General features: G+C 35.3%; 1 protein-coding gene across 4 annotated transcripts in view; it reads left to right on the top strand.

The window, feature by feature from the left end:
• tpk1 (thiamin pyrophosphokinase 1) overlaps positions 1 to 26,974 on the top strand; it is a 68,669-nt gene that overhangs the window by 23,365 nt on the left and 18,330 nt on the right. For all 4 annotated transcript variants that reach the window (XM_026200979.1, XM_026200976.1, XM_026200978.1 and 1 more), the window contains 4 exons: positions 6,561 to 6,633; positions 9,676 to 9,771; positions 13,096 to 13,242; positions 15,041 to 15,152. In XM_026200979.1, the coding sequence (XP_026056764.1) occupies positions 6,561 to 6,633; positions 9,676 to 9,771; positions 13,096 to 13,242; positions 15,041 to 15,152 (428 nt within the window). The remainder of the gene's footprint in view (positions 1 to 6,560; positions 6,634 to 9,675; positions 9,772 to 13,095; positions 13,243 to 15,040; positions 15,153 to 26,974) is intronic.

Here is a 26,974-nt window from a genome sequence, read left to right as displayed (position 1 = left end):
TTTTTTTATTCAGTTCAAAAGAATGCTCTGAGTGATTTAGATTTATTGTTTTAGTTCACAAAAACTGAATGATTCAAATCTTTAAGTAAATCAGTTGATCCAATCCATAAAACTGGTTTGAATGATTCAGATATTTTTAACGAATCGGTTGATCCGGTTCTCAAAACATGGTCTGTGATTTGTTCATTAATATAACTGATTGTCCTATTTAACTCACTGACACGGTGATCATTTGCCAGTGTTACCAACTCACTGGAAGAGAGGAATATCAATGGATAACAACTTTAAATGTGATCTGCTTCTCAGACAAAAGATGTCATATGACCAGAAGACTTGAAATGTGGCACATACGTAAGTCATTTGAAACACAAATGTGGTACTTCTATGATTCGTCTTTGTCATTTGAGAGCTAAACCATTCCACTCCTCATTTGCTTTCATTATCTTGCCATGAGCATGCATAAGCAATGACAGATTTTTTTGTGTGTGTGTGAACTGTCCCTTTAATTGAAAACTGAGTTTACCAAAACCTACTACATGTATCTAATCAGGCTGCACGTTGTGGCATCTGATTGTTGTTTTATACTCATTTGTGAGCAACAGCTGATTCGTTTAGACCAGCGACTGCACATTCCCCGAAGTCTTTCTGATGCAGGACCGGAACATATTTCATATGTCTGGCAGACCTCTGGCCTTGCCTAATTACATGCATCCACAGTAATTATTCATTTTTAATCTTCCTGTGCAAACAGAAGCTGACAGGGAGAGAAATCTTCAGAGGAGCTGGTTCCCAGATCAAGACATATCCTGTATTATCTCACAGTGCCTTAAATGTAATTACCGCATTGACCTTTCCCAGTACTTTGATTAGTTTAGAAAGCTCAGCTTTATTTGAACTGAAGCAGTGAACACGCAATTGCTTGGAGCTCATAAAACATACTATGCTTTATTCTGCCATTTGCAGATGGTATTATTATGAAACAGTTTTATAGTCCCAGACTGCCTGGATTATCAACACCAATTGCTCTCTGGGTAATCTGCCAATGTTCAGATTTTTATTAACTGTTTGATTCGTATATAAATATATTTATTTTGAAACAGTTAATGTTGAAGTCAGCGAGAAACAAGTGAGAGCTTCTTGCTTTGGACTTCATAACTTTTTATATATTATATTATATTATATTATATTATATTATACTGTTTTTCTGGGGGGGGGGTTCATTAAAGAATCTTTAAAAATTTATTGCAGTGATCAGAGAATATTAAGCAGCACAACTGTTTTAGTTTTAGTTTTTTTTTTAGTTTTTTTTAATCATTCATAAGAAATTAGCATATTATATTGATATTGTAAGATTATTTGACACTGGAGTAATGCCTGACGAAAATAGCAGGAATAAATTACATTTCAAATTATTTTCGAATAGAAAAAGGTTACATTTTAAATTAATTTAACAAATAAGTGCAGTCTAGGTGAGCATAAGAAACTTCTATATTATTAAGAGACCGACATATTATTATACTGACAATGAACCCTAATGAAAGCACAGTAGCAGGTTTCAAATGATGCATTGGCATCATAAAATATAAATTTTTACAATGAATGTTAAAGATGTAAAGTCTTTTCAGACAGTAATTTATTATTTCACAATCACACCATATCTAGAAGCAGCTATAGTCTGCACTTTTATAACATTTTATTATCCTCTTATAGTTCACTTGTAATGTTAGTAATTTAGGCTTTTTGCAGCTGTAATTTACCTCTACAGAAGTGTTTTACAGTTAAATCACCATTTTTAAAACATTCCTTTAAGAATTCTTTGTGTAAATGACACATACACACTGTCCACATACATTATGAAATAAGTAATAACGCTTAAAGAAATGTCCAGTTGTTGAGGTTGTATAATCAGGGACTTGTGACATCATCACCACAACTATGCATATGTAGCAGTGAAGTGAAGTATATTCGGACGTACGTAGGTGACATCATTTCTGGTTGCACATGAATGTACTGTACTCCAGCTCCGTACGTGCTGTGCGGGTGTAGTTATTCTGAAGTACTTGTGTGACCATTGCTGATTATAAAGGAGTCGAAAATGAACTCAGAGGCATAATCAAAAGCTGATCGTCTGTTCAGATGATCCACTCAGGAGGGCCAGCTTGATGATTTCACTAGACTGTCTGTAATGAAGCAACAGCTGAAGAGGTCTCTTGATATTCTGAGGGGTGTGTGGAACTGCCAGGCATTAAGCAGGCGATCTGTTATTTAAGTCCTTAGTGGGCTTATTGACGTACAAAATAGAGCAAAATTTGTTCTGCGCAATATGAAGCCAATATGAAGTTCTCCTGTTGACGAACGGTCACGTTTATTAGCAAAGAGAGGCTGCATCAAAATACAAGACGTTTAAGGATTGGCATGTAGTTTTGTTCTTGAATGTCACTTGGGAGCTCAATTTTCACCTCCCCACATTCTCATTGATGTTATTTTAGAGTGTGTAACAAGGAAAAAACAAGAAAGCCGGAGCGATAACTGTGATCTCGTCTGTCTGTCTTGCCCTTTGGGCTGTGACAAAATGAATGAAGCATCTGATGCGACAGGGTGTCTGGTCTCAGGTTGTCCCATTGGCTTTGGTCTTGACCTTCTGGAATTACTTCAATTCTTAATCCTAATTTTCTCTGTGCCGGTCCAAATCGAGTACTTTTCCAATGAGGTATAGTCCCTGAATTTTGATTAACTTTAAGTGACAATTTAATTTGAATGTAAAAGAGGTGTATTTTGCCTCCAATTTGAGCTTTGTGGTAAGCTTTTTTACTGATAAAATGTAAAAAGGAAAGGTTTCATTTAGCTTCACCTTAATGTGGCCGCAGAACTGTCACTGCTGAGGGATATTTATGGTTACCTGTTTAACTGGGAGTCTGTTACAGAAAACACAACAGGAAATTTGGTTGCTTTGAATTGCTTTTTCTCACACATTGAACCCTGGATCAAAGCCAAAAGTGTTCTGGGTTATCCATAGGGTCACAAATTATATAACCATGTTTAATCTTAACATTATATAATAAGCTTAATCACTTGTGGATCTACATTTCACAGCTCTATTAATGGTTTTCCCATGTTCGTTTTTCACTGTTATGGACAGAGGTACTAAAATGATTGACTCTACAAAGTGACTCTTCATTTTAGTGAAGCAGATGCACCGAGCATTACTAATCTGATTTCTAAATGAATAGTTCTTTTCTGCCTATTTTAAATGAATAAAAAAAACATATGATGTGACCAGTGTAGTGTGATTCCCAAATGAATGACTCTTAGAGAGTTGGACTCATAACCCAAAGGTTGCAGGTTCGAGTCTTGTACCAGCAGGGATTGTGGGTGGGGGGAGTGAATGTACAGCGCTCTCTCCCGCCTTCAATACCACGACTTAGGTGCCCTTGAGCAAGGCACCGAACCCACAACTGCTCCCCGGGCGCCGCAGCATAATTGGCTGCCCACTGCTCCGGGTGTGTGTTCACGGTTTGTGTGTTCACTGCTGTGTGTGTGCACTTTGGATGGGTTAAATGCAGAGCACTAATTCCGAGTTTGGGTCACAATACTTGGCCACATGTCACGTCAGTTTTTAATCAATCAAACCATTACATTACAACCATTACAGTTCAATTCCTAAACAAATAACTCTTGCGAGTCAGATCTTTTTAATGAATCAAACAACAAGCCAACCAGTCTAGTATATTTCCTGAACAAATCACTCTTGTGAGTGTTCTTTTTGGTTAATCGAAAAGATACAGTACAACCAATGTAGTTCAATACCCAGATGAATGACTCTTGTGAGTCAGTTCTTGTCTTGTCTTGTCTAGTCTAGTCGTATTTCAGAATGAATGACTCCACAAACAAATCTTCTTTTTAGTAAATCGGACACATTCAACAGTAGTCTGATTTTTGAAAGAATGGTTATTTTGTGTCTTTTCTCTAAAATTAATTTAAAAAAAACATACAGTGCACGCAATGTACTCTAATTCCCGAACGAATGACTCTACAAATCAGTTCTTCTTAGTCAAACACAAACACATATGGCATGATCAGTGTACCCTGATTCCCAAACGAATGACTCTTGTATCTTTTAAGTGAATCAAAAAAATAGGGCAACCAGTCTAATCTGATCCTGAATATAAATTGTTCTTGAGAGTCATTTATTTTTAGTGAATCATACTCTGATTCCTGAACTAATAACTCTTGTGAATTCAAAGAGTGCAAAAATGTTTTACTTAGTATTGTTGTTTATATAATTTAGTCCATGAATTTGATTCCATTTTTGTTGAATTGTTTAGAAGTTTGTCTGAAATTTGTTATTGAAATGATTTCATCACTTGGCAGCAGAAATATATATACAGTGGGGATCGAAAGTTTGGGCACCCTTTGCAGGTTCTGTGAAAATGCGAGTAATTTTTAAAAAATAAGAGAGATCATACTAAATGCATGTTATATTTTATTTAGTACTGTCCTGAGTAAGATATTGTACATAAAAGATATTAACATTTAGTCCACAAGACAAAATAAATGCTGAAATTATTAAAATAACCCAACTCAAAAGTTTGGGAATCCTTGGTTCTTAATACTGTGTTCTGTTACCTGATGATCCACGACTGTCTTTCTGTTTTGTGATGGTTGTGCATGAGTCCCTTGTTTGTTCTGAACAGTTAAACTGAGCAGCGTTCTTCAGAAAAATCTTTAAAGTCCTGCAGATTCTTCAGTTTTCCAGCATCTTTGCATATTTGAACCCTTTCAAGCAGTGACTTTATGATTTTGAGATACATCTTATCACACTGAGGACATTTGAGGGACTCAAACAAAACTATTTAAAAAGATTCAAACGTTCAGTGATGCTCCAGAAGGAAACAAGATGCATTAAGAGCTGGGGGGGTGAAAACTTTTGAACACGATGAAGATGGCCAAATTTGTCTTATTTTGTTGAAATATAATTTTTTTCCATATAGTTCTGCCCTTCGTAAGCAACAGAAGATACTTGTATGTTTCCCGGTACACAAATTAAGTACAATTTACCTTTAACTTCAAATTCCAAAAGTTTTCACCCCCCGCTCTTCATGCATCTTGCGCACTAACAGTCTTAAAACAACACGAGCGCTTCTTGCTCTCTCTCTCCCTTGTGCATATTAATCAAAATCATTAAACACGATAGAAAGTTTCACGCGCGCTCGCGCACTCACAGTCTTCAAACTACATGAGCGCTGTCTTGCTCTCTCTCTCTCTCTCTCTCTCTCTCTCTCTCTCTCTCTCTCTCTCTTGCATATTAACCAAAATCATTAGAGACGATAGAAAAAGGGCGGAACGCCAAAGTTTCACGTGGAGCATTCAGAGATTTTTTTTTCTCCATGACAGGCTGCTGGGTCCCACTGTTCATTTTTTTTTTTTGGAAAAGCACTCTCTGTATTAGCTTAAAGCCCTCAAGTTTACATTGGTTACTGTATTCTTTCAATTGCTCTAAACAAGTTTTTTGGGTGACCTTTTTTATTGAATGCTAGACATCAAGTTGTTGTTATTTTCATCTGAAAGAAGAACATTTTTTCAGTAAGCTAGGCCCTATGTGTTCAGTAAGCTATGTGTTTTCAAGGCTTCAAGGTTTTATTGAATGCTATCTCTATACAAGTGCAAAGTAATGCATTCTTAGTCAGTCTTTTATTTTGTAATTTTAAGAGCAATAAACATATATTGCAATGTTAAGGAATTCATGTTTTTTTTTTTCATTCAGATATGTAAATCAACATGTATAAATTGTTAGTAGTCAATTAATGGGGAGATAATCGAAATCGAATCGGAAAAAATAATGGCTAGATTAATCGTTTAAAAAATAATCGTTTATCCCAGCCCTATTCCCCACACAACCTGTTTGTAACAAAGTTATATCTGTACAGTGTTCTCCTCCTCATTGGGCCTCAGGTTCAGCTGTGAGATGAAGATAGCGTTCCTGTAATCCGCTGCAGTGTTACTCTTGAACCAGCTTGGCAGCGCATCTTTGCTCATTCAGCGGCTACATGCACCGCCTAGCAGAGCGTGAAATCATAACATCAAGTCTTTATGCTTTAATGCCTACCTTTTAATGATACCCAACTGCCTTTCTGCTCTCAGGGAATAAAACGAAAGAAGCTGCGACATGATCTGCCTTTCTCAAAATGAATACTCTGCCCATCTAAGCGAAGAAAATCTTGTCATCGCCTCCATATATATCGTAAATCTTTGTTGCAGGAGTTTGGTGTGAGGTATACAGCGACGGCGCAGCCTGCATCAATTCTCTCAACCCCTCACTGTGTCAAGAGGCTGTCTGTGTCGCTTTTGTCATGACTGGGGACGGATAGTGCTGTGACTGGCAGGCGTTGAATGGCGCTGGTGGGGTCCTGTCACTGAAGCTTTCCATGGCCCGTGTCAGAGATGCACCTTCATTTCACATGAATAAAGGATCTGATGGCTGCACAAATTGTGCTCTTTTTACCCATCACCCTCTCCTCCCGCTCTCTCTCACATCAGTTTCTTTCTCTCTTCCCATTAAGTTTTCTCCCAGACTACATAAATGGAGACTTTGATTCAATCCTGCCAGAGGTCAAGGCATTTTACACACAAAAGGTAAGCTTACTCTCTCTGGGACTCTCTTGTGATGTCTCTAACTTTCTTTAATGTCCATATCTTAAATTGTCCCTATTTTTATTGTATTGTATTGCAAGAGTGTTGGAATTGTTTTGTGGTGTATTCCTCTACTAAAATTGTTATAGTTAAAGGTCACAGGGCCATCCAAAAATGCTTTGCATGTATATTCTAATACATTATACGTAGTGCTCAATGCAATAATAAAAATAATACTGTAAAAATTGCATATTTATATTTTTTGCATTAAAGTTTGTTCCAGGGAGGTGGTTTGGGGGCCTGTGAAATGGAAACATTTGTGCTGCTTAATACTTCTATATTTATATATATATATATATATATATATATATATATATATATATATATATATATATATATATATATATATATATATATATATATATAATGTTTTTTTTTTTAAGAACAGCAATGTGTTAATCGTTAAATATTTCGTTAAAGATGTCTATTATGAACAAATGCTGTTATTTATTTTATTTATTTTTTTCAGTTTTTTTTATTAAGAATCCTGAAAAGTGTCACAGGTTCCAAAAAATATTAAGCAGCACAGCAGGCCTATCCAAGTGAATGGATTAAATTAATATATTAAATAAAAATATAAAAAATAATTATGAACATTCTTCATTTTTAACACTAAAGAATTATAATATTCTTTTATTCTATCTTGTTTTTTTAATTTCTCAAAACATTTCCAGAAATTATGATAATTTGCTAATAATGAGACCAAATAAGATGATTGTTTCATTTTGGAAGCATGTTGTATTTTAATTTCACACTCTTTTTGCAATATAATTGGGTATTTGTAAATTAAATATGTATCTGCTTTGTAATTTAGGATTTTAGCATAATATTTAAACATATGAGGGTTATATGTTTAAGCTTCACATTTAGGGGTCCTCGACATTAAAAAGCTTGAAAACCACTGGCCTAGAGCACAAAACTATTAAAACTGAATCATCATTTAGAAACCAGTCAGTTTTTTTCCTATTTAGCTTGTTTTATGTTAATATCTTTGCATAATATTTGGTCTATGAAGTTCATTTTAATATTAATGAATGTCATTGTTTGATTTTAAGCACTTTTTGGTCCTGATATAAAAATAAGTTAAATATTAATGCAAGTTCTTTGCAAACAAACTTGGGCTGACACACTTTCTGATTGAGATTCATATTTTGTCCTTTCTAGTCATACCCCCAGCCACTCACTTCCTCGAGTCATGTAGATTTCCTGTCATTCTGGAAAGGTGCAGTGTGGTGTGAACAAAACCTCACAGCTTTCATAATCATAAATATCACCACATGTGGCTAAAGCTCTTAACAAAGCTAGTGAACCTGTGAAGTGTTACAGAGAGGCCTCCACTGTGCCCTAGAGTAAAGCACTGATCTGCACTCTTCTCCAGCGGGACCATCTCTGAAATTAGTGTACTGTACATCAGTTTGAATGAAAACCATCTGCTAAGTAATGAGTACCAGAGGTTATTTGCATTGTTATAATCCTGCATACATGCATTTTTATGTCATTCCTAAGCCGGTGTATGCGGCTTTTGGGGGAACCGAAGTTTGACAAAGCATGACGGCTGAATTTAAATGGGTTTGAAAAGGAATAAAACCAGAGTGATGCTCTGTGGAGGATAAAGGAACAATCAAGCCGCAACAGAAACAAGCTTCTCGGCTGACGTTTGGTTGTGGGATTTTTGTGATACCTGCTGCGATTGAGAAATCACCTGCGATGGCCATGTACTGTATATGCAGCCATTGGAGGAAACTGAGACTAGATTCAAGCGATGGCATTTCTTTGTGTAGACAGTGCACATTCACTTACAGTAGCAACACAGCACACATATAAAACATATATATTTATAATAAATCATTTAAAAACCTAATTGCAGCAGGTTCACCTCTGCCCGTCCTGATACGCAAAGAATTCACACAACAACAGATCCCATTTACAAAACACACAAAAAGCGAAAGGAGGTGCTTGTTTGGAGAGGGCAGTCTCTTATCATCTTTAAAGTTTCTAAACTTTCATTTAAAGAGGCCGTTGTTTTCCCCTTTAACCCCATTTTTATCCAAATGCTTGATCTGATTTTGTCAGTCCCATCAAATTCGAAAATAGTTAAATATTGTGTTGTGGAAATTAACAAAAAATGTTTCATAGGAGTAATTTTGCTTAAGTTGTGCCATTTTCAGCCAAGATTTTGATTTTTTTGTTTTAAAGTTTACGACCATTTACACTTATACTTTTCTATTAGTTAGAAACCAGTTAATTTTATATTATAGATTAAAATTATGTTAATTACAACTTAAAAAGATCTAAAGACACAAATGTGTTGACTTATACATTTTTGTGCTGCAAATAATAATTTGACACTGCCCTATGACATCCTGTGGTATGACATTCATCAGAATTTTCTTATATCTTTAAAGTGCATTATCCAAACTCTTCAAAAACTTTACATGTTTTGCATTAATTATTGTTCATTTTAATACAGTTAATGTTAATAACTGAAACCTTATTGTAAAATGTTACTAAAGTTTTCTATATTGTTCTGTGTGTGTGAGTTTCACAGTCTTGATGGATTGGATTAACCCTTTAATTGCTGTATCCCTTAAAACCAACCTGCTTGAGGGTTACCGCCGGGCACATTTTTCCTCATGCCATCAGGGTTTGTGCTGTTGGCTTGGGGAAAAAATGTCCCAATTAACCTGAATTCACCCTGTATAGCAATTCTTAATATTTTTGTGGAAGCCAGGATTCTTTGAAATAAAAAGTAATAATAATAATAATAATAATAATAATAATAAACAGTATTTATTTGTCATACTGTATTTGTACCATGATTATATACGTCTTTACGGCCACCTTTGATCAATTTAATTGGTCTATGATGAATAAAAGTTTTTTTTTTTTTTTTTTTTTTCTGAACGACAATCTTACTGACCCCAAACATTTGAATGTCAGTGTGCATCCATAAAAACTTGAACCCTTTTACTCATTTTTCTCCAGAAGTGCAAGCTAATGGAAACTCCAGACCAGGATCTGACAGACTTCACTAAGTGCTTGGCCATAATGGTGGAGGAGATCAAAGCACAGAAATTGCAGGTTGGACTCCATCTCTCTTCAGCTGCCTCTCTGTAAATCTGTCTGTCTGTAGGTTCTCTCTTACATTTCAGAACAGATCACTAACTTTTTGACCTCATTTGCACCTGGTATTAATATCCATGTCAGGTGATCAGACCACAGGTGGTCAACGTTTTGTGACTGGATTATTAAACCCACATTCAGAGTCAGTAAGGAACATATGTCCATTGCATTTGTTGCATGAAAGTCCTGACAAATGTTGTGCTAAAACAACAATTATATATATATACATATATATAATTGTAAAGAATATACTTTAACGTGTATACTTAATATATACATACTTAAGGAATACACTTAATTGCATGTTAATTGCAGATGATTGAAAGATGTTAGTCAACACATCAATGTACATCTAATCTCATAAGTTTAGTAAAAATATATATATATATATATATATATATTTAAAACAAAATTATTTTTAAAAAGTGCATTAGCCATGAAACTGTGCTGTCTTTTAGTTAAGTGAACTTTTATCACATTCATTTTATATTATCTGTAAGTACAGAGTTTTAAAAATATAGTTTCAATACTTTTTTTCAATTTACATATTTTACTTAGTCCAATCTCAAGTGGTTACAGAAAACATATTTGCAAGTTACTAGCATGTAACTCCAAATCAATCTTACTCCATAATCAAAGTGGGTTACTCTGTCACGCTGGAATGCAGGAACATGTTTACACAAAATCTAACTATTGAGATGAGTACATTACAATAGTAAGAAAAGTAGACCTCAAGTTCACTGTGAAAACTGAGTCGGAAGGATAGTGGTTTCATTCTCACTCGTTTTTTTTTTTATACCTGTCAGACACAAAAGGTGAGCTCACACCTCAGCTTCAGTGTGAATTCACATCCTTCAGGAGCTGTCAGAGTGGTTTTGTATGGATACTGTGTGTGTTTGTGTGTGTGTGTGTGTGTGTGTGTCTGTCTGCTCCTCCTCTAAACCCCACTCTGAGCTCCAGGCTTGTCAGACTGTCTGTTGGTCCTCACAGAGATGCCCATCACCATCACAGACACTCCAGAGTTTTACCAATATACGGGCCTCGAGCTCAATCTATATGCATACTATGGCCTTCTTGCTTCTTCCCATTGTGTTTATATTCACCTCTGCATCTCTGTGCTACCTTCTGTGTCTTTAAGCACTCACAAAAGACAAGTAACACTTCTAAAAGTGAATAAGATTTGTGCTGAAGGTCACTGAGTTAACGAGTAAAGGTAATTTGACTCTCCGTCTGTCTTTGGATTTCTAAAACACAAATACAGGTATTAAAATGTTTATTTGTCTGCTTGTTTTAAACCATTGACTCCAGTTTATTGGTTTTAGCCTGAGAAGACAGAATGCCAGTCAACATTTATGGATTATTTGATGCACGTTGCAAACCAAAAGCAGCAAGTCTGAACCATAGTTTTTGCTGTCTAATTGTGTGGTTATTGGATGGAATAAGTTGAAAAGTGTGCCAGACGTTATGCCAATAATTACAGAAATGGCTCTGTGAAACGTTGGTGTCTCCAAGTTGTTGTTGTTGTTGTTGTTGTTGTGTGTGTGTGTGTGTGTGTGTGTGTGTGTGTTTTGCTGAAAAAGTTTGAACTGACGTATTAGACTTTGCAGGTAAGGTGAAGACGTACTTTGACCCACAGACTCCAAGTACATGTTGCAAACATATGATCATTTCTGCTTTGCTTTTTAAAAAGGTTTTGCAATCAGTTCACATAATTACAGAGGCACTGTAACATGAACATTTTTATGTGTCAGATGTCTCAAAAGTCTCACTATTTAAATGAGCCAGTGGGGGCTGGAAGTGAAGTGTTGATTACCCTCTGTGCATTTTAAAGAGTTTTTTTGTCTCATAGAGTTGTTGGATCTCACCGGGTGATGGGTACATTGCAGTATTCAGACAAATGGTCCTGGGAGCAAATATCAAAGACTTTCTGCCAAGTCAACATTTTCCAGTCCGCACTGTTCCCTCTGAATACTTTCCATAATGAATGATTCTGTTGTTTAGTGGAGAAGGACATAATTTTTGGCTGCAGTGGGAAGGAAAAGGCTACGGTGCAACTTTGCAAAAGCACTTTCAGATGATTTATCATCAGCTTGCAGAATCTACGTACGACGATCACTCATTTGTTTGTCCGTTCGTTCAGTCATTCATTTGTTTATTTGTGTATTCGTTTGTTGAAGCACTTTTAAAATATTTATTCTGGAATTGCATAAATAAACTTCATTCACTACTTTGCAACCGCAATCACTGATTTATTTGATTGTTTGTTCGTTCATTCGTTCATTTGTTTGTTTGTGTGTTTGTTTGTTAATTTTAAAACATTTATCCTGCAGTTGCATAAAACAATATCAGTCTACTTGTTTTGCTTCCACAATCACTCTTTTTTTTTTTTTTTTTTGCTTGTTTGCTCATTCATCCGTTGATTCATTCATTTCTTTGTCCATTCAAGACTTTGAGAACATTTACCCTTGGGTTGCATAAAGAATCGTAATCCACTGCTTTTCTCCCACAATTTATGATTTGTTTGTTAATTCATTTATGTGTATGTTCATTTGTTCATTCATTTATTGGTGCAATATCACATTTAAAATATTTATTCTTCCGTTGTGTAAAGAATGTGTCCACAGCTTACACATGTACTTATAAATTAGTTTGTTTGTTGATTTAATTCGTTTTTTTTTTTTTTTGTCTGTTTGTATGCAATATCACATTTAACACATTTATTCTTACAATGTGTAAAGAATCCACAGTTTAAGCACATGCATATTAATTTATTTGTTTATTTGATTGTTGATTCATTTGTTCGTTTGTTCATTTGTTGATGCATTAGCACTTTTAAAACACTGGAACTGCATGAAAAATATATGTACAATGCTTTGATCAAACAAACACACTAATTAATTTGTTTGTTGATTTATTGTGTTTGTTTGTTAATTCGTTCATTGGTTGGGGCAGTAGCACTTTATGCAAAATATGGACCATTTATTCTGGAGTTACATAAAAAATAATTTGATTGTTCATTCATTTGTCAATTTGTTTGTTCGTTTGCTCACTTGTTTGTTCATTTGTGTGGCACTAAGAACATCTGTCCTGCAGATTCTCTGCCATTTGCTCATACTATCACTAATTTGTTTACGCGTTCATCTGTTAATTCATTCATTTGGATAGTTGTTTGTACATCCATTTGTTTGTGCAACATAACTCACAATCTCTCATTCATTTGTTAATTTGTTCATTCTGTGGTTATTTTATTTTATTTATTTATTCATCTACCATCTTTTGCAGATAGATACCATTGTAACCCTGGGTGGTCTTGGAGGCCGCTTTGACCAGATCATGGCCACGTTGGAGACCTTGTTTCATGCCCAGAAGATGACTGACCTGCCCGTGGTGGTTCTACAAGACCGTTCTCTTGCTGTCCTCCTCCAAGAGGTAAACACTTCTCTCCCTCTCATTAGTATGTACTAATGCAGTGTTTGCACTTGTGTGCTTTTGACATCCTGACTGCGACACTTAATGATCATTGATGATATTACGTGATTAACAACTGCATGGACACTTTACTGCCTCTTCTGCATTGTTTTCTGTCTGTGCAGTTTTGAAAGGTCACAGCACTTGATCCCAAAAATTCTGAATGCTTTGTCAACATTTGAATTCAACACTAAAGCAAATAAAGGCTTGTGACAGATGCTTGTGTGTATTTTATGATGCTTTAGAGATCAGACCAACTCATATTTGCACAGTAACACTATATAGTACATGAAAAGCCCTTGTTCTGAATTTTGCAGACGTGTATAGAAAATAGTAAGACATTGTAATCTTGTCCAACTAATAAGAAACCTTAAAGAATTGCTCTGGCTGCATTACTTTGCATTCTGCATGAGAATATTTAATAAACCGCTGAGGATAATAGAGAATATAGGACATTGAGATGATTGTGAAAATCTTAATCTATCGGCTCTTGTAATGGGCCAGAAATTTAAATTCAATGCATCTCCGTCTATATAAAGATGTCCTTGACTGCTTCAGTCCCTCATAAAGCAGACTTATAAAACCTGAATTCAGTTTGTGTCTCTGTCTGTGCAGCACTCATTTACTACTATTCCTGGCTTTTCAGAGACAGATCAGAAGAAGTTTTGAATAATCAAGCTTTGATGTTTGCACAGCGCATGTTTAAATTAAAATAAAACATTTATAAATAGCGTCTAGCTTGCCAAATGTAATAGGTGGTAATTATTACTTAAAAAATAGTTCTTGGAACATCCAGCCAACTTTCAAGAATATCTGTAATTTTAGAAGCTTCGTCATTCATCTTTTAAATAAGTGTGTGTGTATGTCGCCAGCAGTACACCACTTTAAAAATGTGATAATTGAAGTGATCACAATATTGAACTCGACTGTTGTCTGTGATGAGAACTGAGGTCCTCTGCGGGTGAGAAAGTTTTAAAATTCATCTTTTTTTTTTTTTGTTTACTTCTCAATTCTTGCAAGTCTGCAGTGGACTTTTATTTGAATTTAGAAATATAAATCTCGGCATAATATTACACAAATATTACATTTATAATCAGTTCTAAAACTACAAGCGGCCCCAGACCTATTTAAGATAGTTAGTCTTAATTTGCTTTTAAGTGAGCTGGCAGACTTAAGAATGTTCTGGCATACTATATTTCAAATATTCTGTAGTCATACAATAAATTTAGACCAAGATTTAAAGGGATAGTTCAACCAAAACTGAAAATTCTGTAATTACTTCCTCACCTTCATGTTGTTCCAAACCCGTAAGATCTTCTTCATCTCCGGAACACAAGTTAAGACATTTTTGGTGAAATCCGAGAGCTTTTTCACCTTGCATAGAAAGCAACAGAACTACCATGTTCAAGGCCCAAAAAGGTAGTAAGGACATCGTTAAAATAGCCAATGTGACATCAGTGATTCAACCAAAATTTTATGGAGCTACGAAAACAAACATAACAACTTTATTCAAACTTCTTCTCTTCCCTCGCAGTCTTCGGTGAGGGTTCACGAGAGTACCACAACACATTTTAACAGTGTCCTTACTAACTTTCTGGTCCTTGAATGTGATAATTACGTTGCTGTCTACGCAAGGTCAAAAAGCTCCCGGATTTCATCAGAAATATCTTAATCTGTGTTCGTTTTTTTCCCACCTCTACTAGATTTGAGTCTCATTCCATTCCATTAACATCTCCTGCTCTTTTGCTCACACTTACAGGGCAGACAGCACCATCTGAACGTGAACACTGGCTTGGAAGGGAAATGGTGTAGTCTGGTTCCTGTGGGCAGCACTTGTCTAACCACCACTTCTGGGCTTAAATGGAACTTGGGTGAGTCGAGCACCTGTAGGCCACAGGTCTGTCCACCCACTCAAACACCAAAACACACACACACACACACAGACATCTCAGAGGACCGTCTCCCAGTCTGCTCCATACTCTGTGCTCTATTTACATGGCCTGTCCTAGTTCGGAGACATTCATTACCCCTGACAGCTCAAATCTCCAGCAAACTCTCACTGATGTTACAGTTGATGCAGTTTGTCAGGCCTAGATTCAGAAGGGGCTCACATTTACATCGTTGGGTTTTAGCTTCTCAACAGCATTTGCTTTTCGAATTGTCCATTTTGTTTCATAAAATAAAAACACAATTTCCTCTAGGAATGGCCCATTGAGAGGAAGGTCCTCAGTTTAAACAAAAGAAAAGAAACAAACTGTTTTGAGGACATTGGTTTTGTACTGTGGACCAGATATACTGCACTGTGCAATCCATCTTCACTTCAATGCTAGACGTTTTTTGTTTCCTTTTTAAATTATATAAAGGAACATGGAGGATTTTACAATTTTCTGATATTAAACGTGAAGTTTGTAATTGCTGCATGACCAAGATCACCAAAATCTTCCATTGTCAGACAAACAAATGGTTTGAAGAAACTACACACTTCACCTTTAAGGATCAACTTTACCTTTCCTTTGAAACTGAATCAAACTTTGGCGATCTAAAAGCTTGTCTTTAGTGGTTATGAAGGGTTGTAGCTCTGAGTGGGTGAAAAGTGGGCCGCCTCCTACGTGCATCAAATGTTAAAGGTGTGCCAAATGACTGCTCTGACTGAAGACATTAGAGGGAATAGTAATGTAGCCCAACTGTTTGCCTTTGATCTGCTAATGCGAGCTGTCAACGAGAATAATCTCCAGCAAGTTTTTCTGCGGAGGCCGGGACTCGTTGTGAAAAAGCAAGTGCCCCTCCTCCTGTTTAATCCTGCAGAGGGCACCGGGGGTATTGTTGTGGTGGGACGGAAGTGACAGATACATGACTGAAAAGCTTTATTGTGTCAGATTTTCTGCCCGATTGTGATGGCTCTGTACTATGACCTTTGACCTTTGACCTTGACTTTAAAACAAACAGCTTTAATAAGCTCAAAGGTGTACAGGTTTTGAAGAAGTTGGCTTAAGTTTATATTCAGATTGTTTTTATGTGATATAACCAACATAGCCTTACTGAAATATATGTCTATATCTCTATTTTTGCAAAACTCTGCAAACATACCTACACAATTCACTGCAATTGTACTTTCAGTTTTAATTGCATTTCATTGCACAATATTTTATGATCTCAAAACACTTTTACTGTGGTACATGATTTGTAAACCAATAGATTTAGAGATTTGCATCACAGCTCCATAACTATTGCTTTTCTGAATTGGTAAACTTGCTCAGTGGCTCACCCGGTACAGAATTGCACTTGTGACAAGCCCTGTGAAACAAAAGATATAATAAAACTGCTCAAATACTTTCAAATCCATGTTAGTGGAAGCAAACTTTGTTGCTTCAACAAATGCTTTTTTTTCTTTTACATTTATGTTTGCTTTTTATGGCAAGGTTTAGTTTAGGTGATGCAATAAAGTATTAACCTTTTAGCACCACTCACTGAACGTGCAATTTGTCTGCAACTAACATAATACAATTCAAAATTGCCAAATTCATATTCAATTGATTCAGATGTAATGGAACATGGGATATTTTTAAATTTGGATTTAAGTTTAATTATATTATTTTATGGCTATATTTTAAACTATACATAAATAATACCTAATTATATGATAAGAATTACAATTATATATAAATATTATTAATATCAATAGTGTGAACAATTAGATTATCTATATTATTTCATATTATATTACTATTATTAAAATAGTAAAAAAAAAAGAAAAAATACTTTTCTACAAATAAGTGACATTTTCAAAGGGAAATTTCTAGAAGCTGCATGAGAGCCCCATATGCACTATGAAAAAGAACAAGTAATGAACACAAATTATATAACATGCATATTTGTCGCATCTATTGGTGCTGTGTTTATTAGTCTCGTTTTGTCTCATTACACTCAGCTTTGCCCAGACTCCCTTGAGTTTTGAGTGTGATAACGAGAGAAACATTTTCTGAGAGATAAACTACCAGTAATCGCTTTTGTAATTTCCTGTATGAGTTTGAATAATGCTGCCTTTGGGGGTTTAGAAATATCTAGTATAATGGAGACAATATTTTGGGTAGGTCCTATTTATTATTATTTTTATTTATTTATTTTAATAGTAAATATAATAGTAATGTATCACAGCAGACTATTTCTTTTAATTATAGCTGATTATTAGTTTTTGAAAATCCAGTTTTAGTCACTCACTCTGGATAATGAATTTATAACCCACAGGAATGCGCTTTATTGAACAGCTTTATCAAACATATCACTCTTTCTAAGAAATATTGCAATGATGATGATGATGCAACATATGCCTTTTATAAATTGAAATGGTTTTCTTTCTTTTTTATGGCAAGAAACATTTGTCATTAAAATAATAATTTCTAAGTATTATCAATGTATAATAAGGCCCATCATTTAAACATTTTTTTAAAACAGTTGTTCTGCTTGCTTAACATTTTTGTTAAAACAATGATACTTTTTTCAGGATTAATAGATAGTTTGGACAACATTTCAAATATAAATCTTTTGTTTTTCTTTTGATAAACTGAATGTGTCCTTGCTTAATAAAAAGTATTAATTTATTTCAAAATATAGATTTATTTTACTATTTTGTAAAAACTCAGTTCACTTAAAACATTGGACCCTTCTCTCCCCTTTCTTCTCTCAATCAGTCTTAATTATTCTCAATATTTTATGGATTATTTTATGGATTACTGAATGTTTCCAGATAACAAGTGCAGAAGTATGAGTTTATCTTCTCACAATAGCCTAAGGCTGATGTACAGTTAAGTTCTGCGTAAGAGAATTCCACGTTTAGGTTGGAGTTACTCCATTCTGTGCCTTCTCCTGGGAAAAAGACCTGCCAAGACACTTAACCCTAAGCAACTTACCACAGCAGCTAGGTGACACTTATAACCCTCATAAACAGTGCTAATATACACACACACAAACAAGAGCGTGCACACAAACGCACACACACATAGGCAATGGCAGATGTGTGTACACTGAGAAGAGTTCCAGAGTATGTTTATAAAACCTTTGGGAATATATTAATGAATGCATAACAGGAAAAAAATGCCAGGGTGAGGTAATCATGATGGGCTGCCAAGGAAAGCACCACAACTCCTGGCTTGTGTTCATGTATTACAGTTATTTGAGATAACAAGCCACGAAATGTTCAGCTACACTAAGGGCATGTCTGCTGTTTTCTCTGAAAGTGTTGACTTGCTACTACTCAAACTGAAAACTGAGACCTCACAGTGTTACATTTGGTGTTGAATGTAAAATTAAAAGGCTGTTGACCTCATTGCTCAGTCCATGAAAAAGGCAAGTTAATTAATTTAGCCATTAGCCACATTTTCTTCTTTAATAATTAATGCATTTATGATGTGTAATTATTAAATAGTAATATTTACCTAATTGTGTTTTCGTTCTTGCAAAATAATTGAATAAGATTCTCCATTTAGTGGATTATCTGAAAAGATTTTGCAAACTTAGTCTTAATAGACAGCAAACTAGTTTCCAAAAACTAAGTACTATGAATTTCATGTTGAATCGTCTTGAGCTTTGTGGCTAGGGAAATATTCAAGCACTCGCGATTTAAATAATTTAATTTGTGTTTTAGCTCAAAGCGTGGTGACTTATGGAGATGTGTAAATAATTACTAATAAGAATTCATAACTGCATTAGTTCTATTTAGTGCTTTTAATAAAGTTTCTTCCCAGTTGTGTTTAGTGATTAACATTCGCTTGTACTGTTCTAATGTAGCTTTTGGCAAAACTGCTACTTGATGAAAAAAGTAACTTGTAGTAACTGTTGAAAGTTGTTGTTGGAAAAACTGATTTGTTGAATTTGTGCAATTTTGGGGAGAAAAACATCAACACCCTAAAAATAAAATTATTTTTGAGTTGTCTACAAATAGGACACACATGACCAGTGTTGGAGGTTACGCCTTACAAGTTAAAAGAGTTACGTAATCAGATTACTTTTTCAAGTAACTAGTAAAGCAACACATTACTTTAACATTTTCAAGAAAATACCAGACTGACTTTTTCAAATAAGTAAATAAGTTACTTCGGTTTCCCGTTTATTCAATGACAGCTCTTCTGTCCCCATGTTGTGAGAAATTTGGAATAAGTTGCAGAGGTTTATTAATTTCACTTTTGCTGTGAAAGGGTATGGATTCCCAGTTGTGCACAATGGAATCTTCATAACTCAACACATAGGGCTATTTCTTGGTCTAAGTTTGTAGCTTGTTTCTGTTGTGTTGTGGCTTATTTCCATTGTGTTGTGACTTGTTTTTTATTGTTGTGACTTAATTTAGTTGTGTTGCGGCTTGTTTCCATTGTATTGTGGCTTGTTTCCACTGTGTTGAGGCTTATTTCCATTGTGCTGTGGGTTGTTTCTGTTGTGTTTTGCAGCTTGTTTCTGTTGTGTTGTGGCTTGTTTCTATTGTTTTGCATCTTTTTTCTTTTGTGTTGCGACTTACCATTGTGGTTTGTGACTTGTTTCTGTTGTGTTTTGCACCTTGTTTCTGCTATGCTGTGACTAGTTTCCGTTGTGTTGCAGCTTGTTTTCATTGTATTGTGCTAATTTCATTGTATTATAGCTAGTTTTTGTTGTGTTGCACTAATTTCATTGTGTCGTGGCGATTTCATTGTGTTGTGTGTACTACTGGGCCACCATAAAAGGGCCCTTAAGATGTTAATAAAAAATAAAAAAACTTTGGTTTTTGTAACTAAAAATTTATAGAAAAAGTAAAAGAAAAGTAAAGTAATGTACTACCTTCCATAAAAAGTAATGTTGTAACGCAATATTGTGCATTTCTTTCAAAGTAACTTTCCCCAACGCTGCACATGACTGAAATGCATCTTTTAGAAAGTTAATAGAACTTGTGGTAACTAAGTGTTCCACAGCTAAAGGACCATTCACACCAAGGACAGTAAGTACAACGATACCTCTATCTATACAGTTTTAATAACCGTTGTAATTCTATGAGTATGGGGAAGTCTGCAAAAAAAAAAAGGTTCAATTTAAGTGAGTTCTTGAATCAACAGGTCTGGCAGTAATCAGGCCTGGGTGCAGCTAGTGAAGTTGAACTCAGGCCCCGTCCACACGGAGACGCGTTTCTGTGAATACACACACATTTTTTATCGGATAGGCGTTTCGTCCACACGGATCCGGCGTTTTCGCAAGGTGAAACCGCTATTTTTTGAAACCGGGTCCCAGAGTGGATAAATTTGAAAACGTCGTCTTTGCGTTTTCGTCTGGACGGCTAATCCGTATATTTTCTGAAACGATGACGTCATCAGCCCACGTCTCCCCCCTAGTCAGACACCTCTACGTCACGTTACAGCAACAAAAACATGAACAAACACTGAACGATTGTCTTTTATTAACTAACATTAACACTGATTAATAAATGTATTGTTCCATGTTCATTTGTGTACCACGCGCAAGGTTTATGAGCATAGTCCAAGTCTTCTTCTCTGTTTTTAGTGTATCTCTGTGGTAGAATTACAGCGCCACATACTGGTCTGGCATGTATACTACATCATTTTGTGGTTTCGTGTGGACGCGGATATTTCTTGAGACGAGGAAAAAAAAGATCGGGTTGGGGTAAGCTCTGTCTCCGTGTGGACGGGGCCTCAGATTTCAGATTTTCATGATTTAACAGGATGAGGCAATTAATTTTTCACGTAGGGCCAGCAGAGCTGTTTTCCATTCATAATTGAAATCATCATTAAAAATTTTTTTTATTTGGATTATATTGTTTGATGAGCTGAATCTTTTAAGTGTGACAAATTAAAATTGTCAAATCACAACCCTATATGTATACAAACAGAATGTTATTGTTTGTTGGTGTGAATGCTAATATAGATACTGTTATATAGTTATTATTGTAGTTACCTTTCTTAATGTGAAGGAGCCTGTATTAATTCATTTGAAAAGGCTGTTGAACTAGTTACAAAAAACTGATCAGTTTAATGACATCCTTAACTAATTGCAAGATCCTCATATGAAGAATTGTTTTGAAAGCAAGATTTTAAAAAAAAACAGCGATTTCATTTGAAAAGAGCACAGAAGCATTTCTGCACAACGGGGCAGTTTCTGCCATGGCTGAGTGATTCATTCAGAGCTTTTAGCTCTAGTGTTGTTCTCTAGTGGACTTCAGGGTTAGAACCTCATAGTGGCGCTCATTCAAACTTTTCGATTCAGCTTTTGTAGCACAAGCCGGGATATTGCTTCCCTCCTCTTCAGAAGCACCTCTGCAGATGATGGCACTTGCAACAGAAGCCCTGCTAACCTCAGATTATGACACATCCAGCGCAAAGTGATGCTGTAGAGCCCTTCAGCTCAGATGGTCAAGGCTCCCGCTGCTTTCCTGGATACGACTTTTGTATCCGTTGAAAAGCATGCTTTGTGTGAGAGATGTCATTGAAGGCAGTGTCTACCCAGAGGTTATGGGTAATTCATTAAAGGCTGTTTAATGGACGCCCGCTGTGGCCCTGAGTGATTTAGGACCTCAGACTCTCATTCTTGGTAATAGCAGCAGGATGGGATGACTTTACGGCCCATTACTATTCTGCTCTCTTGATATTGCTGTAGGGGTAGATATCAAGGCCAAATATTAAAGTTAGTCATCAGGCCAGGGAAGGAGCCGCATTTCGAGAGGGTAATCACGACAGCATTTTGATTTTTGACAAGAACTTTGTAGAGCACTTAAAGGGAGTCTTGCTAGCACCTGAAGAGACCTATAAAAATGTATACAGCTCAGTCATGTAATGCTGCATGTACTCTTCAAATTTACTTTGAGTCTTTGAAAATAACTGACACTGATTAAGCGACTGCATTTTGTGTTTTTACAGTCCCATGGCAGATAAAGAGTTTGCTTGACATTTTGTCACTGTTTTGTTTTTTAGTGTGCTTTTTCATTGCTTTTCATACTGAAAAAAAATAATAATAATAAGTTTTGAAGCTACTATAGCTTGCAAAGATGCACAAAATAAAGCAAAAACAACAACCTTTTTAAACAGTTTTTAACTGAAATCTTACTGACCCAAAACTGTTTTAATATACTTATTAAACATACTTATTACATATGTTAAGGATGTCAGTCGATTCAAATTTTTGAAGTGAAGTGGTGATTCATTAGTTGATCTTATTAATCAAAAATTCAATTTGGCTTTGAAAATTCCCCCAAAAGATAACTTAAAGCCGTTATTTAGTTAGTGCTAAGTGAGTAAGTATATTACCAAATATTACCAAAAATAACTTTAGAAAGATTTTTTTTATTATTCAACATAAAATCTATTATACATGAATGTTTAGGCTAGCCTAATATAAGCTATAGAACACAAAATAAGATAATTTGAGAAGCATGTCATAATTTTTTGTTCATACAAGAAAGTCACTGTTGACCAAAACAGCTTGGTTACCAAAAGTCTTCTTTTTCTTCTGGTGACCAACATTCTTCATTATTGTCTGTTCTGTTTCTTAAAAGAATGCAAGTGATGGAGGTTTGAAATGACATGAGGCTGATTAAATTAAAAAAAAAAAAAACTTTTTATTCCTTTTTTTTTTCTTTTTGTGAAAGGTTTGCAAAATATGAAACTAAAACTGCCAGTAGGTGTCAGTAAATGTCTTGTGAATCAGAAATGGGACAAAACAGCACTTTTGTGATATTGCTCTCCCTGCTTGTGTGATATGGCTTATCATTTAATATAAATATGAGACAAAATTCATACAGGGGCATTTTTGCCCCAGTGTCTTAATTATAAGGGCACTTAACTGCATTTTATAGGCTACGTCATGCAGTAAACCGAATGAAATGTAAGATGAAGTACAGGTCTTTGGTGATGCTGGTGCCAATTTTTACAAAAACAGTTAAAGGAATCTCATATGATGTGATTTCAAGTTTTCCTTTCTCTTTTGGGTGTTACAAGCTGTTTGTTAATAGATAAGATTGTCTTTAACCCAAAGAGGTATTCTTTATAAAAGTTAAGACTCATCCAAACCCCGTAAAATGTAAAACAAAGTAATTTTTTGCTTAAGAAAATACCTAAAGCTTGAATCCATCAGTTGTTTGTTTTGATTCAGTTCATTTACATGAGCTGTTTGAATGAACCAATTCATCAGAATGAATTAGACTTTTGGAAACACTACTTAAAAAAGTAGTAAAGTTTTGCTACTTTAAATATATTGCATCTCACTGTATTGATATGCTAATCACACTGTTAGCCTTTACTGCTAACTTTCTCCTTGAAACTTTCGGGTTGTATTTGTGTTTCCTTGTTGAGAGAGGATAAATTTGCAAGTAGGGAAAGCAGAAAGTTAAGGGACGCTGACAGACTTGCTTCTCTTCGTGTGAATCTTAAAAAGACACACTTCTTCTCATGACACTTCGGCATGAGTTTGTCTAACTATAGGATGGGCAAAGCTTGACATTTAGACCACTTGAAAGCTAATGCCACACACTTCTTCAAGTGAAAATAATATTACTTTCTTTTCCTTCATCCAGTCCTTCAACTGAGAAATTTTAGAGCTGTTGTGAGGATAATGTCATTACTTTCCCAACAGGAAATAAAAAGAAATAACTCTCAAAATTGTTGTTCACATGCTGTCCTCTGCACAACAGTAGTGATTGTCTCTGTTACTTATGAAGGCCTTGAAGGTGGGTCACTGTTTTATAACATATTTTACTCTGGGTTTACCATATGATAGATCTGGACTGTCTTCCGGCCTGAAACCGTTACGATCCCATAAGATAAATTACCATAAACATATCAGCGGGGTGATGTAGAATAGTTGTCGGTGGGGTGTTTTTACAGGAGATCGGTCAATGTGAATATTTATTGTGATTACTGTGGTTAAAGAGGGGCATTTATAGCTTTGCTGTCAGATTTCAGTTATTACCATAAAGACCTCTGAAGGACAGAATCTATTTAGTGTGTGTGTTTTTTTCATTGCAGGTAAATGAAAGGACAGCTTGTCTCCTTTTTGCCTTTATTCGTTCTCTCTTTTGCTCGCTCTGCCTCCCTTACTCGCTCACCCTCTCTCTCTCTCTCTCTCTCTCTCTCTCTCTCTCGCTCTCTCTCTCTCTCTCTCTCTCTCTCTCTCTCTCTCTCTCTCTCTCTCTCGCTCTCTCTCTCTCTCTCTCTCTCTCTCTCTCTCTCGTCACCTACTCTCTCTCATTTTGTTTTGTTCTTTAGTTTTTCCCTCAGCCTCTCAATGTCTCAAAGGAGGGAATAAAGATTGTCCGAGGGGAAGTTCAGTTAGTATTGCTGATCTGAAAATAAAATTATAAATCATTACACAATTATTTTCAAATTATTTCATCAAATTATTTAAATAATTATTTTTTGTTGTGGTATTATTTATTAATTATATAACTGATTATTTTATGCATTGTAATGGACTATTTTTCTTGACTGTGTAAAATAATGACCTAATAATATTTTTTTTTTAAATCAGTCAGTGTTATTTTAAAATATTTTTTGTAACAGCATTAAATAATGAACTAATAATAAAATAATCAATTATTTTATGTCAATAAAACATTATCTTTTTTTATAAATAATATGATTACTCAACTTTTAATTCAATTAACTATTTATTTATTTCGTAAATAAGTAAATAAGTATACAGTGTAATAAAGTCAGCTGTTTAATAACTACTTCAGCCAACACAAGACTTCTCTATCATGTAATCAATGAAACAAAATTATTTTATATGTATTCTCCTGACTACCCAGGCTAAAAAAAAAAGCACTTATTGTTGAGCCCTGCCTCAAACATTAATTTAAACATTTGCATGATTTGTGTACATGACAAGAAGCCCATTCTCACTTCTTATGTCGCTATGTACAGCGGTTCATCTGTCTTCCCTTCTAAAGCAAAAAACATGGAGATTGTAGGTTGGAAGTCGTGAAGCTCATTCGTGTGGAATAATGGCTCTCAGATACCTCTACTCCAGCTCCGTCAGATCGACCAGCATCAGGGACTGACCGCAGACAGGGGGTGCATGGCTGAAAACATTAGTATAGATGTAAGAGGGAAATTGAGACACATAGGGAGCCGTCTCTCACACATATAAAATGAGAGAGTGCTGGGGAGGAAATAGAAGCGAAGGCCATTTACGAAAGAGGATTTATATTCCCTGCAGAGATGGACACAGGGACAGCTATTCTCACGGCATGCTGCGGTGATATTTTACCAAGACATAAAAGCTCTGCTTTTGTAGGTGGCACTAAAAATGTTCTGTATCTCTGTGTTGAAAGTGTGAGATTTGTTAAACTGTGTGACAAATAAATGATGCGTCATGTAGAGCCTAAATAGTCTCAATCAGCCAATTTTAGCTAATTTAAGTGCATATATCTGACCATGTCTTATCCAATCAGATTTATTTGTGCAAAATCACTTAAATGTAGGCGAATTAAGTTTTTTATGCAGAAAAAAGATAACTTCAAAAACATGATGAAATCTCAAACTTTAAAGCTGCAGTCTGTAACTTTTGACGCTCTAGCGGTTCATAAACAGAACTGCTTGCGTCTTGGGGAAGAACATCGTAGCCGGAACTACTTCTCTCTGTTTATGTCTATGAAGATTCACAAAGGTACTGGGTTACTCCGCCGCGGTACCCCCCAAGCAATCTAAAATAGTCCGAATATAAACACTTATTATAGGTGCACCCTAGTGATTCAGGACAAGCTAAAAACACGGTTTGGAAAATGGATTCATGTTGTACTCGCTTATTATATACATTTTCTACATTTTGAACACAAACAAAGTTACGGACCGCAGCTCTGATTGGTTGTTTCTTAACGGGAGCGGTGCATTTCTGCAAATGGCAATAGGACCACTGGGAGGAGCCAGAGGAGCTTGATTTTCACAGATTATCTGTCTCATATTCTACTGTCAGGACATAATGACAGGTTTAACAAATATGTAAAAAATATATTTTTACAAAAGTTACCTACTGCAGCTTTAAAGAATGCACGAAAATATGCTTTTATTGCTTGAAGTGTTGTACTCCGTTTATGCCTGCTTCATTGTGTCTCATCTGTTAAGAGGTTATATACTGTAGGTTTATCCACAGGAACCTTATATGCAAGCAAAGTCTTGACGGTTTAGTTCAACAGCATTCTCAAACCTGAATATTGTCCAATTTAACATTGTCAGACTGCTTTCACTAATGATCATATGAGTTAATTGCTCCATGAATTGCCAAAGTTCGGTATATTTTGAGCAAAAGGCTTATTTTTTAAAGGGAAAGAAAGAATCTTTCTTTTAGCTATTTATGCAAAGTGACTATTTAAATAGGATTTCTGCTCTGTTTTGTTGTTCAGTGTTCTGTTGAAATGTCATGCTGAAGAAAAATGTTGGAGAAGCAACTTTGAATTTATAAAGTAACGGCAGAAGCTTTTACACTGCTGTTAAAAAGTTTTGGATCATAAAGTTTTTTTATGTTTTTAATGGATTCTCTTATGTTCATCAAGGCTGTAATTTATTTACAAAAATACAGTAATGTTGTGAAGTGTTATTGCAATTTCTAATATTGGTTTCCTATTTTAATATACTTTAAAATATAATTTATTTCTGTGACACAGCACTGAATTTTCTTCAGCCATGACTCCAGCCTTCAGTGTCACATGAAATTCTAATATGTATTAGAATTC

The sequence above is a fragment of the Carassius auratus genome, chromosome 24, assembly GCF_003368295.1.
Source record: "Carassius auratus strain Wakin chromosome 24, ASM336829v1, whole genome shotgun sequence".
In the NCBI taxonomy this organism is placed as follows: Eukaryota; Metazoa; Chordata; class Actinopteri; order Cypriniformes; family Cyprinidae; genus Carassius; species Carassius auratus.
This window is presented reverse-complemented; position numbering and strand designations above follow the sequence as displayed.